We start from the raw sequence: 12133 nt of genomic DNA, 5'->3' as shown, positions 1-12133 counted from the left end.
CTATAAAACATTGTAATCCTAGCACTCTGGGAAGCCGACGCAGGAAGATTACTTGTGGTCAGAGTTTAATACCCGCCACAAAGCCAAACTGTCTCTACTAAAAATATAAAAATTAGCCAGGTGGCCTGTAGTCCTAACTACTCAGAAGGCCGAGGCAGGAGGACTGCCTGAGCCTAGGAGTTTGAGGTTGTTGTGAGCTAGGCTGAGACCAAGGCACTCTAGCCCAAGTAACAGAGTGACACTCTGTTCAAAAAAACAAAAAATTTCTATAATTCATCAATTTCCTAACTGTCTCTTTAAGATAATTATCATGAAATTAAAATCAATCATAATTTGTTAGAAAACGTACCTAAAGTATAGTACATTACCTTTGTAAAAGTGACAGGGATGCTGGCGTCCAATTGAATGTGATCTGCAACCTCAGTAAACTGCTGCTGCTGTTTCTGCAATGTTTCCAGTAACCTTGTAATTTCTTGTTTTGCCAAGACAACTCTACAATCATCCTAGAAAAAGGGAAAATAGTCTTGTTTGTTAAAGAAATAAAGAAAAGTGGCCAGGCACAGTGGCTCACACCTAAAATCCTAGCATTTTGGGAGGCTAGGCAGGAGGAACCCTTGAGGCCAGTAGTTCAAAGTTAGCCTTGACAACCCTGTCTATAAAAAATGTAATTCAAAAAAAATGAGGTAGGCATGGTGGCACACGCCAATAGTCCCAGCTACTTTAAGAGGCTAAAGGAGAAGGAGGAGGAGGATTACTTGAACCCAGGAGTTTGAGGCTACAGTACCATCCTAAGTGAAGTAATTCAGAAACAGAAAAATAAATGCTGCATGTTCCCACTTATAAGTGAGAACTAAATTATAGCTATACAAGGACATCAATGAGAGGGGGTGAATATGAAATAGGGTACAATGTACACTATTCAGGTAATGGGTACACTAAAAGCCCAGAATTCACTATACAATAAAAATAAATTTAAAAATAATTAAAAAATTTTGTTCTGAGAGCGAAATATTCATTCATATTGTTGCATACAAAAAATAATAATTTAAGACCATTAATAAAATAATGGATAAACTGCAGTATACTGATAAATATATTTTAAAAATATATAAATCCTAGTTCATTTTTTTTTAATTACATTTTTTATAGACAGGGTTGTCCAGATTAACTTTGAACTCCTGGCCTCAAGGGATCCTCCTGCCTATATCACAATGAGAATAAACCACAACTACATGTGACGATATGAATTTTACAAACATAATTTAGGGTAAAAGAAGACATGGCATGGAGAATTTAGACATAGTTTAGAATTCAGTCTCACTATGTTGCCCTCAGTAGAGCGCTGTGGCGTCACAGCTCACAGCAACCTCAAACTCTTGGGCTTAAGCAATTCTCTTGCCTCAGCCTCCAAAGTAGGTAACTACAGGTGCTCACCATAATGCCTGACTATTTTTTGGTTGTAGTTGGCCTGGGACTGAATTCAAACCCGCCAGCTCCAGAGTATGTGGCTGGCACCATAGGCACTGAGCTATAGGTGCCAAGCCATGTACAGTATAATTTCATTTATATTAATTACCATAACAACCAAGGTATGCATTAAAAGTTAGGATAGTGGTACACCCTTGGGGGAAGTCAGGTAGAAAAATGTATGAGGGGATTCTGGGGTACTGAAAATGTTGTGTTACTTTATCTATATGCTGGTTACACCCTAATGATCAAACACATTTCTATATATATGTTCTACTTCTAGAAAGTTTTTAAAATAGTTTAAGATACATATACACTGGCTTTTCTCTCTCTCATTCTATATCCCCAGGCCCTCCCCTCAAAGTCAAGAACTTCCACCTTTCTTGAATATTATTCCAGAATATTCTATACACATACCAATATAATCTTCATATGAAAGAGATCTCCTACTAACATATAAGCACATGAGAGGAGTAGAGTTATCTGTTTTTGCTCAAGGTCAGATACTTAGACTAGCTGATAGCAATCCAGCATTCTAGTTGCTCAGAACCATAACCATGAAGTCGTTCTTGAGTTCTCTCTCCTTCATGCCCTACATATGATCTGCCAAGAAAAATTACTGAATATCTAGAATCTGGGCACTTCTAACCCCCATTATTCAAGCTACTATTTTCTCTCATCTGGAATTCTATCATATAACAGCTGCCTAACTGTTGAACTCCTTCCTTTTATCCTTGCCTTCTTTTAGTCCATTTTATACACATGAGCCAAAATCATCCTTTTAACAAGATCAAATCACTCTTGTGCTCAAAACCCTACAATGGTCCTCCCAACTCAATCAACAGTCATTGAAGTCCCCAGAGGGAATCCTTACATAAAATTCCCTATTACCTCTGACTTCAGCTATTATTCTCTCCTTCACTTACTCCATTCCATCCAAGAAGGCCCTTTTTTGATGTTTCTTGAACATACCAGGCATGCTACCCTAGGGTTTTTGCTCTAACCATTTCCTCAGGTAGAATGTTCTTTCCCCAATAAGGCTTGAATTCCTTCACCTTCTTCCCATTTGAGTCTTTGCTCAAATCCCACTTTCTCTCTATAATGTTTACCCTGACTATTCTATTTAAGAGTGCAATCTGGGGTGGCGCCTGTGGCTCAAGGAGTGGGGTGCTGGTCCCATATGCCGGAGGTGGCGGGTTCAAACCCAGTCCCGGCCAAAAAAAAACCACAAACAAAAAAAAATATATATGAAAAAAAAAGAGTGCAATCTGCTGTATGAACACAAACATACAATTTGTAGAGTTCTTTTTTTTCTTAGCTCATCACTTCCTAATATATAATTTACTTATTTAGATACAGTTAGGATTTATTGCCAATCCACAAGATTATGGCTTTTGCGTTTCTTGTTCACTAATATACTCTAAGTACTTAAAAGTACATGTCAATACTAGATGATCAATAGATATTTGCTAAATGAATAAACAAATATTCAGCATCTGGCATCATGCTTAGAACTTAAGATGATGCATATTTCTTTGAAGGGGAGGGATGATTAGGTTTTATTCTCAAAAGTGAATATAAATTTGTGATGTTCTTTACATTCCTCTGCTCTTTCTCTGTGGTGGGAATTTTTAAGTACATTAGTTAGGATTCTGTGGCCATACAACAGAAGAAAACTAACAGGACCACATGAAAAATGAATACAAAGGACCAAGAACAGTGGCTCACACCTGTAATCCTCACACTCTGGGAGGCCAAGGCAGGTGGACAGCTTGACCTCATGAATTTGAGAACAGCCTGAGCAAAAGCAAGACCTTGTCTCTACTAAAAATAGAAAAACTGAGGCAAGAGGATCACTTGAGCCCAAGAGTTAGAGGCTGTTGTGAGCTATGACACCACGGCACTCTACCCAGGGTGACAGCTTGAGACTCTGTCCCCTCACAAAAAAGAAAAATGAATATAAGACCCCAATTTTTTTTGGCATTAACATAGTGAGATAATGCCATATCATTAACAATTACATGATGCTTCAAAAACTCTAAAACACTTTAAACTATTTAAGTAACTATAGGTACATTTTTTCATAAAATATGAAAACTTTTAAGTATTACTTGAAAAAAAGTAAATATTAATTTAAGACATGATTCTATTCTGATTTTGCTTGCAGCCTGATTATCCACTATGAGTTGAACAAGTATTTATTAAGCTCTTTCTATCTAGATACAAAGAATTTAGAGACACAAAGACGAATAATACGATCCAATGAGCATCTGGAAGGACAAATAGGCATATTCTATCAATCAAGGTCCAATCAGAAAACAAAGATCACACCAGTTACTAGAACAGAAATAACTTAATATAAATAACTGTTAACTAGGTATAGTTATTAACTGAAAGAATAAAAAGAACTCTGAGGTATCATGGAGGTAGAACCCATAGGAAATATAGGGAAGAGGTTAGAATTATTAGAAACTTGCAGGAGGCGCCCCATGGAGCTAAACTCAGACATCTGTGAAGGTCTCATCACATGAGGAGTAACATTTACAGGACGCCAAAGAGAAACCACGGAAGCCACTTCACCCTGTCCAGCCTCCCTCTAGTGTCCCCTCTTGACAATGCCTAATATGGAGACCTCTGGCAATGCACAGGTGGTTTGTAGAGTTGCAGCCAAAACATCACAAAGCAGAGGACAGAAGATAGGATTGCAGCTGAAAAACAAGTTAATAAATGGCATACACATAAACTGTTACAGTTCAATGTGGTAAGGACTGAATGATTGGTAAGGCTACAGGCTAGCCATACCTGAGAAAAAGCTCTAAATGATAAAACATTTAGCCTACAATGACTTGAAATCAACACAATTATTAATAAAGATACATTGAAGCTTTTCTGAAATTCTTAGGGCAGTAATTGTGCTATGTCCCCCCTATAGGTATATAAAAGTAGACCCAAAACAGAAATGTGGGCTCAGCGCCTATAGCCCAGTGGCTAGGGCGCCTGCTACATACACCAGAGTTGGCGGGTTCAAACCTGACCCAGGCCTGCCAAACAACAATGACAACTACAACAAGTAAATAGCCGGCGTGTTGTGGCAGCCACCTGTAGTCCTAGCTACTTGGGAGGCTGAGGCAAGAGAATCACGTAAGCCCCAAGAGTTTGAAGTTGCTGTGAGTTATGGCACTGTGGCACTCTACCAAGGTGACATAGTGAGACTGTCTCAAAAAAATAAATAAAATAAAACAGAAATGTGTAAGACTGAGACTAACCAGGACTATTCTAGTTTGAGCCACAAAAAAAAAAAAAAAAAAAAAGTGTAAGACAGTTTTGTTAGAATAATCTAATAACTAGGTTTATAATAACATAATTTAGAAGGTAAATAATCTCAAAAGTGTATAACAAACTGCTTATAATACCTCAACCATCATAAAATATGTGTTTACTGCGACAGCAAAGTACAAAACAACTGAATTAGAACAGATAGATAGTATATGCTAGAGAGGCACCCCACCTCCATGATGCCCAAAAAAAACACTAAGGAAGAAGACAGCAGCTTCAAAGAAGAGTGAACATTTGAGGTGGACCTTGAAGGAGAAAAAAAGAGATACAGGCACTTCAAGCAGAAAGAACAGTACATATATGCCTGGCAAAAAAAGAGCAAAAGGATTTGGAATGACTCAAGAATGACATGAAGTTTGAAGCCTTCTGGAACCCAGGGCTTCATAGTGGAGAAGGGAGGATTTTGAAGGAAAAGACACTGACATGGCTAGTAGAGCAATTTGAGGTTAGAGACCATGTCCTAAGAGCAAGGTCAACACATGCAGCAGACACAAAATGTTCATCAAGGCCGGGTGCGGTGGCTCACGCCTATAATCCTAGCACTCTGGGAGGCCGCAGCGGGTGGATTGCCTGAGCTCAGGAGTTCGGAAACCAGGCTTACACAAACCAAGACTCTGTCTCTAAATATTGATGGGTGTTGTGGCAGGCACCTATAGTCCCAGCTACTTGGGAGGCTGAGGTAAAAGGATCACTTGAGGCCAAGAGTTTGAGGTTGCTGTGAGCTATGACACTATAGCACTCTACCAAGGGTGTCAAAGTAAAATTCTGTCTCAAAAAAACCCAAACAAACAAACAAAAAAAAAATGTTCATCCTACTCAGGAGGCGGAGGCAAGAGAATCGCCTAAGCCCAGGAGTTGGAGGTTGCTGTGAGCTGTGTGACACCATGGCACTGTACCAAGGGCGATAAAGTGAGACTCTGTCTCTACAAAAAAAAAAAATGTTCATCAAATTGATAAAACAGACTAGGATATACCTCTGGTAATTATCTACTTAACTTTACAACTAAGCTCTAAATCACACTTAAAATACCTACCTGCTGGGCGGCACCTGTGGCTCAGTCAGTAAGGCACCGGCCCCATATACCGAGGGTGGCAGGTTCAAACCCGGCCCCGGCCAAACTGCAACCAAAAAATAGCTGGGCATTGTGGCAGGCACCTGTAGTCCCAGCTACTCGGGAGGCTGAGGCAAGAGAATCGCTTAAGCCCAGGAGTTGGAGGTTGCTGTGAGCTGTGTGACGCCACGGCACTCTACTGAGGGCCATAAAGTGAGACTCTGTCTCTACAAAAAAAAAAAAAAATACCTACCTGCTGCAAAGTCTTTTCACAATGAAGGCATGCTGTTGAGACCTGGGATAACAAAATAGTCATATCTTCTTGTTGTTGCCTGAGCCAAATCAGTTTTTCACGAACATGAGCATCAACAACACTTAGAGCCATTTCTTCTTGACGACACAGAGTTTCATGTAGATCAGAAAAATAAGCTCGGACACATGACCGGGCATTCTCTGCAGTACCTGGTACCTAAAGAAACAAGTTTTAATCAATTGTAAACTTAACAAAGATTTTATATGTAAAATATTAAAAATTTAACATAGATTGCATAGATCTAAATTCCAAAATTTAAATTTCCATGCTAGATCCTTCCCTTCAACTACAGACCTTGGATATCCAACATAAATGACATCTCAAACAAAATAGAGTGCCTACTCCCCAGCCACCCCCAATATCTACTGCCAAGGTACCCTGTTCTTCTTCCTCACAAATAAATAGTTACCATATTGAAACTATCTCTCTTGCACAATGAATTTTAAGTTCAATGAAGAGATTTTTTTTAAAAACTTACTTCCAGTAATTAGCGCAGTATTAGCACATTGTAATTGCTTAATAAATACTTCCTGGAAGGAGAAAAGGTACAAAGAAAAAATAAGCAGGGAAAAAAGGGAAAAAAAATCCATACATGTTCTGTGTGAGCCATTCCAATTCCATCTTCCACAATTTGTTCTCCTCCTTCAATGTGCTGAACAATTCCAACTAATTTTCTGGAATAATCTGAGATTTCCTCAGTGAAAGTCCGTATGCAGTGAGCCATATCTAAAATTGATGCTCGGATCTGATTAGCTTCTGGTTCCAATACTGAATGCTACAAAACGCAACATAATTATAGAAAATAACTCATAGCATTGACTGATAAAAAAAACTATTTAAATTTTTTGTATTAATACAAAAAAAATCAGCCAACAGTGGCTTTAATGACACATTTAGAAAAAGCATAGCTTAATATGAAGAAGATAAATATATGAAGAAGATAAAAAACAATAACTTGCTTTTACTTCTTCATAGAAAAACTATTTGTCCCACAAACAAATAATTTAAAAATTTGGAAGTCCATTTATTGTTAAACAAGAGACCAAGAGATTACCTCTAAAATTATAATCATAGTAGTCTATATCTGGTAGACACAAATATTGTCAAAATAATCCAGTGTTATGAAAACATGCAAACAAGAGAATTTTTATTTCCCACTGGAGAACTATTTTGCAGTACACAAAGAATCAAGAGGCTTATGACATTCAGAAATTAAATCTCTCTCTAATCAAAAAAAAAGAAAGAAAGAAAATAAATTAAATCTCTCATTTCTTTTCATGCAACCAAGCTCAATTCATTCATCAACTAATTCTTCTTCAAGCCCTTTTATATAAATAACCAGGTCAGTAAAAATAAGTGAAAGCTGGTAACTAGAGTCAATTAGTTCAATTAAATTCATACCTTGTGACCTTGATGTTTTCCATATTCTTTGCAGACACAGCACATGAGTGGACTAGTTTGACAACCTTCTTCCAAGCAAACAAACTCAATGGCATGCACCTGGTGCTGAGAGCACATGGTTTTCTCATGAGGTTTATCAGCTAGAGGCACTCGCCTGTGCTTTGCCAACGTCTTTGTAGAATGCGTAACTTGGGAACACTCTGAGCACAAATGAGTTGCACACACAGTACAGTATACAGATGCAACATGAGCTTCATCTTCATCGCAACGAATGATGCTCTGACAAACAAAAAAATAATGCCTTAAAATTGAACCCAATCACTATAAGATAACAAATTTCGAAACATAGAAGCGCATAATCTTTTCTAACTGACTAGCCTTTATATATGAAAATATACCGGTCATTAAGCATGATGGTCACTCACTATGCATCTGAAGATATATTTATTTCTATGGGTAAATGAGAGGATATTTCTAAATTTATATGTTATAAATTAGAGGTCAAAAACAAAATTATTCTCACAATGCAAAGATCTTTTCCACCCCTTTACTAAACCATGGTTAGAAATCTTTTTACAAGACTAAAAACATCTGATATTAAATATTATCTATCCCCACTGCCTTAAATGTTACTTAACATGATGATACATAGAAAAGACAAAAGTATAAATACTACTTAGATAATCTGGGAGATGCATCAGAAATAAATGTGAAACTTTTATAAATTCAGATTCCCAGAATCCAACCTGGAAAATTCTTATTTTAAGAAGTTGTGGATGAAGCCTGGACTTGTGTATTTTTTTCTAAATATATACAAGTATATATTTAGATTTTTTCTAAATATATTCAAATATATTCTAATATATACAAGTATAGTCTAATAGCTCCACAGGTGAGTCTACTATACAATTTAAGCAAATTCAAAAAATAATAAAACTTATATGTAATATTATCTCTAATTTTCAACAAAGACTAAAATGTATTTCAAGTAAGTAATCAAGAATGACTTGAACACTTTGCTGAATATTAAAAGGCCATAACTAGAAAGAGAAAGATTTGGTATAAATTTTTTCAGAAATAAAAATTAGAAAACAGTGTGATAAAAATATGTCAAACGGTCTATAAAACCAGTGTATGGTGCCACATGATCATCACATTAATGTACACAGATATGATTTAGTAAAAAAAAATTAGAAAACACATCAATGGTGTCATTAATACATTAAATAAAAAGAGAACCAAAGTTGAGCAGTTTTGTCTGTAATTATGACAAATGTGTACATGTACCATAAAAAATTCATGCCTTCTGCTTTCTAGACCTGAAAGATAGAAAATTTACAAGGTCAGCTTGGCTCCTGTAGCTCAGCGACTAGGGCAACAGCCACATACACCAGAGCTGGCAGGTTCGAACCCAGCCCGGGCCTGCCAAACAACAACTACAACCAAAAAAAAGAAAAAAATAGCCGGGCATTGTGGCGGATGCCTACAGTCCCAGCTACTGAGAGGCTGAGGCAAGAGAATCACTTAAGACCGGGAGTTTGAGGTCGCTTTGAGCTGTGACACCACGGCACTCTACCGAGGGCAACACAGTAAGACTCTGTCTGGAAAAAAAAAAAAAAGAGAGAGAGAAAATTTACAAGGTCAATTAGATAACAGCCTAACATCTTTTTTTTTTTTTTTTTTTTTTTTGAGACAGACTCTTGCTCCATTGCCTGGGCAAGACTATAACATCGTAGCCCACTGCAACCTCACATTACTGGGCTCAAGCAATTCTCCTGCCTCAATTTTCTGAGTAGCTAGAACTACAGGAACACACCACCACACCCACCTAATTTTTCTATTTTTAGGAAAGACGGGGTAGGGCTCTTGCTCAGGCAGGTCCCAAAACTCCTGGCCTCAAGCAATCCTCTGGCCTTGGCCTCCCAGAGTGCTAGGATTATAGGTATGAGCCACAGTGCCCAGTCCATAATGTCTTTTTACATAAAGATAAAAGATAAAACCACATAATGTCCATAATGATATAGTCTACAATGTCTTTTTACATAAAGATAAAAGATATACATATAGTTTGAAATTCATTTCACTGATTCACTTTAATATAAAGAAATCATCACCTGGCTCAGGTGATGTCATTGCTGTTCAGCAGGCCAGGCCCTGCTCAACAACAATGACAACTGCAACCAAAAATAGCCGGGCGTTGTGGTGGGTGCCTGTAGTCCCAGCTACTAGAGAGACTGAGGAAAGAGAATTGCTTAAGCCCAAGAGTCTGAGGTTGCTGTGAGCTATGAGGCCACAGCACTCTACCAAGGGCAACATAGTGACACTCTGTCTCAAAAAAAAAAAAAGAAAGAAACAAAAGAAATCATCATCTAATGAAAGAGAACTGGAAATTAATCTGATACTTTTTTCCTTGATATGAAATATGTAATTTTAAAGTCGACCACCAAAATCATTAACTGTTATTTACTATAAATATTCTTATATTTGTAAGTCTAAGAAACCTATGCCCTGTATTATATAGCTATGTGACAATTCTTTAAGTATAAAAATGTATTTTAACATTTTTAAAATCTAGTGTTAATGAATTTTTCTTTTATTAGACATCTGGCCATCTGGATAGAAATTATATCTACACATAATTTAACCTTTTCCTGATGATATTTATTAGTAGTAATTCCATCAGAAGCTATTGCTAACTTTAAGGCATTTTGCCTCAACACTAAAAGGCCTCTTTCATGGACTTTTTCTTTCTTTTGTTGTACTTTACTGTTGACTGATTAACATTTGTGTCCTCACTGTAATGTAGCTTATACATCTTTCTTACTCATCTATCTTCTTACTCTTTTCACTTTCTCCTTGGATAGAAAGAATGAAATTATCATAAGTAGAAAAGTTTGATAAACATAGCTTAGACATAGTATTTTTAAAAAATTTGAATTTTAGTTTTACTTTTGTGGGAACAGTGTGCCCTTCAGCACAGTAAGGTAACGAAAAGTTGTGTAGATTAAGAAATTCTAGAAATCTACCTGCTGAAGAAACGGTGTGTAGATTAAGAAATTCTAGAAATCTACCTGCTGAAGAAATGGTGATACTGTGCTATTAATGACAAATACTTTAAACTAAAAGAAAAATCCATGCTCATAACAAATATTTCACCAAGTTCAATAAATACCTCTCCAGATATCCCAATGGCTTCTTCTGCAGCTCCATACTGACCAATATGTCCATTCTGCAATCGTTCCAAAAGCTCCAATAAAGCAAAATTTTTTTTCAATCCCCAAACACCTGAATCTCCTAGAATATAAAAACAAAATCTAACAAAATAGAATATTAATTTTACCCCATACCTCAAAAGCAATTTCTGTATCACACAGTTGAGTCATTAATGTCTAAGTTAATGTCTAAATTCAAATTTTCCCCATTTCCTTTTCATGACAGAACAATTGCTTTGTTAATGTTCTCTTTAAAAAACAGAAGAACCCGTCAGCATTCCAAGTAGAAACATACTTTAAAATTCTATTATTTTCCTATCATTTAGTTCTACAAATCCTATTTTGTCACTGACGTACTGTATGCACTAAAACAAGAGCTTTCAATCATTTTTTATAGCAACCCAAATTAAGAAGCACATTTTACACTGCAATCCAGAATAACACACACACACACACAATTCCTGAGCCTATAAATAAAAATCCGGATCCTTTAGCAGTTAGAAGGAATATCTGTTATTGTGAGCTTCTAATACCATCTGACCTAGCTGCCACCTAAATGTTCACTAAATGAATAAATATATAAAAGGATGATGGCGTCATTACCTGCAAGGCTCCTCTTCGTCTTAACTCCTTTTTTCTTAAAATTTTATTTATTTATTTATTTGAGCCCTCTTTTCTTAAATTAACAAAAAAAAAAAATTCCTGTTGTGACTCTCATAAAAATAAAACTAGGCTAAATGTTTCTCTGACTTCTGTGACCTCGTTTCCAAGGCTTAATTCTAAGCCTTGCCCCACAAAGCTTTCTCCTTAATTTTTAACATTTGTTCTACACAAGCTGAGTTCTATCTACTCTACCTACATAAAGGTTAAGAAGGTTAATTATCATTTTAAAATACAGCCTTAACTATTTTCCAAATATCTGGACATTATATAATGAATCTAAACATGTAAATTTCTAGCAGTAGCTGAGTACTAACAAATATACTACTTCATGTTTCTGTAACTGTCAAAACAACACTATAATCACAATGGCTTACCACAACAAAGACTTTTGTTCATGTAACATCTCAGGGGTTGGAGAAAACAAGACTGCACCCCACTGTCCATGGCCAAGGATACAAACTGCCCAGCCTCCAACCACCTAGACCACTTCACTATAGCAAAGAGAAGGATTTCCATCCAACCATCATAAACCTCCTCTTAACAACTTCAATCTGGAAGTTAACACCTCAATTCTTCTCACATTTCACTGGTTAAATAGAAATTGCCCAGCCATCCTAACTAGAAGAGGGCAGGGAAGTATAATTTCACCATGTGAAGAGAACCAGAAATATTGCTGAATAGTTTTAATA

The 12133-nt window shown here is 36.6% G+C and overlaps 1 protein-coding gene across 2 annotated transcripts in view; it reads right to left on the bottom strand.

Annotated features, from left to right (window-relative positions):
• The window catches only part of TRIM23 (tripartite motif containing 23), a 44103-nt gene that overhangs the window by 12010 nt on the left and 19960 nt on the right, over positions 1-12133 (bottom strand). For both annotated transcript variants that reach the window (XM_053589718.1, XM_053589726.1), the window contains exons 3-7: positions 10742-10863; positions 7570-7848; positions 6761-6943; positions 6109-6324; positions 369-503 (exon numbers count right to left, since the gene is read on the bottom strand). In XM_053589718.1, coding sequence (XP_053445693.1) covers positions 369-503; positions 6109-6324; positions 6761-6943; positions 7570-7848; positions 10742-10863 — 935 coding nt within the window. The remainder of the gene's footprint in view (positions 1-368; positions 504-6108; positions 6325-6760; positions 6944-7569; positions 7849-10741; positions 10864-12133) is intronic.

This window comes from Nycticebus coucang, chromosome 1 (assembly GCF_027406575.1).
Source record: "Nycticebus coucang isolate mNycCou1 chromosome 1, mNycCou1.pri, whole genome shotgun sequence".
NCBI lineage: Eukaryota > Metazoa > Chordata > Mammalia > Primates > Lorisidae > Nycticebus > Nycticebus coucang.
Note: the sequence above shows the minus strand (reverse complement) of the source record. Positions and strands in the feature narration are given on the sequence as shown.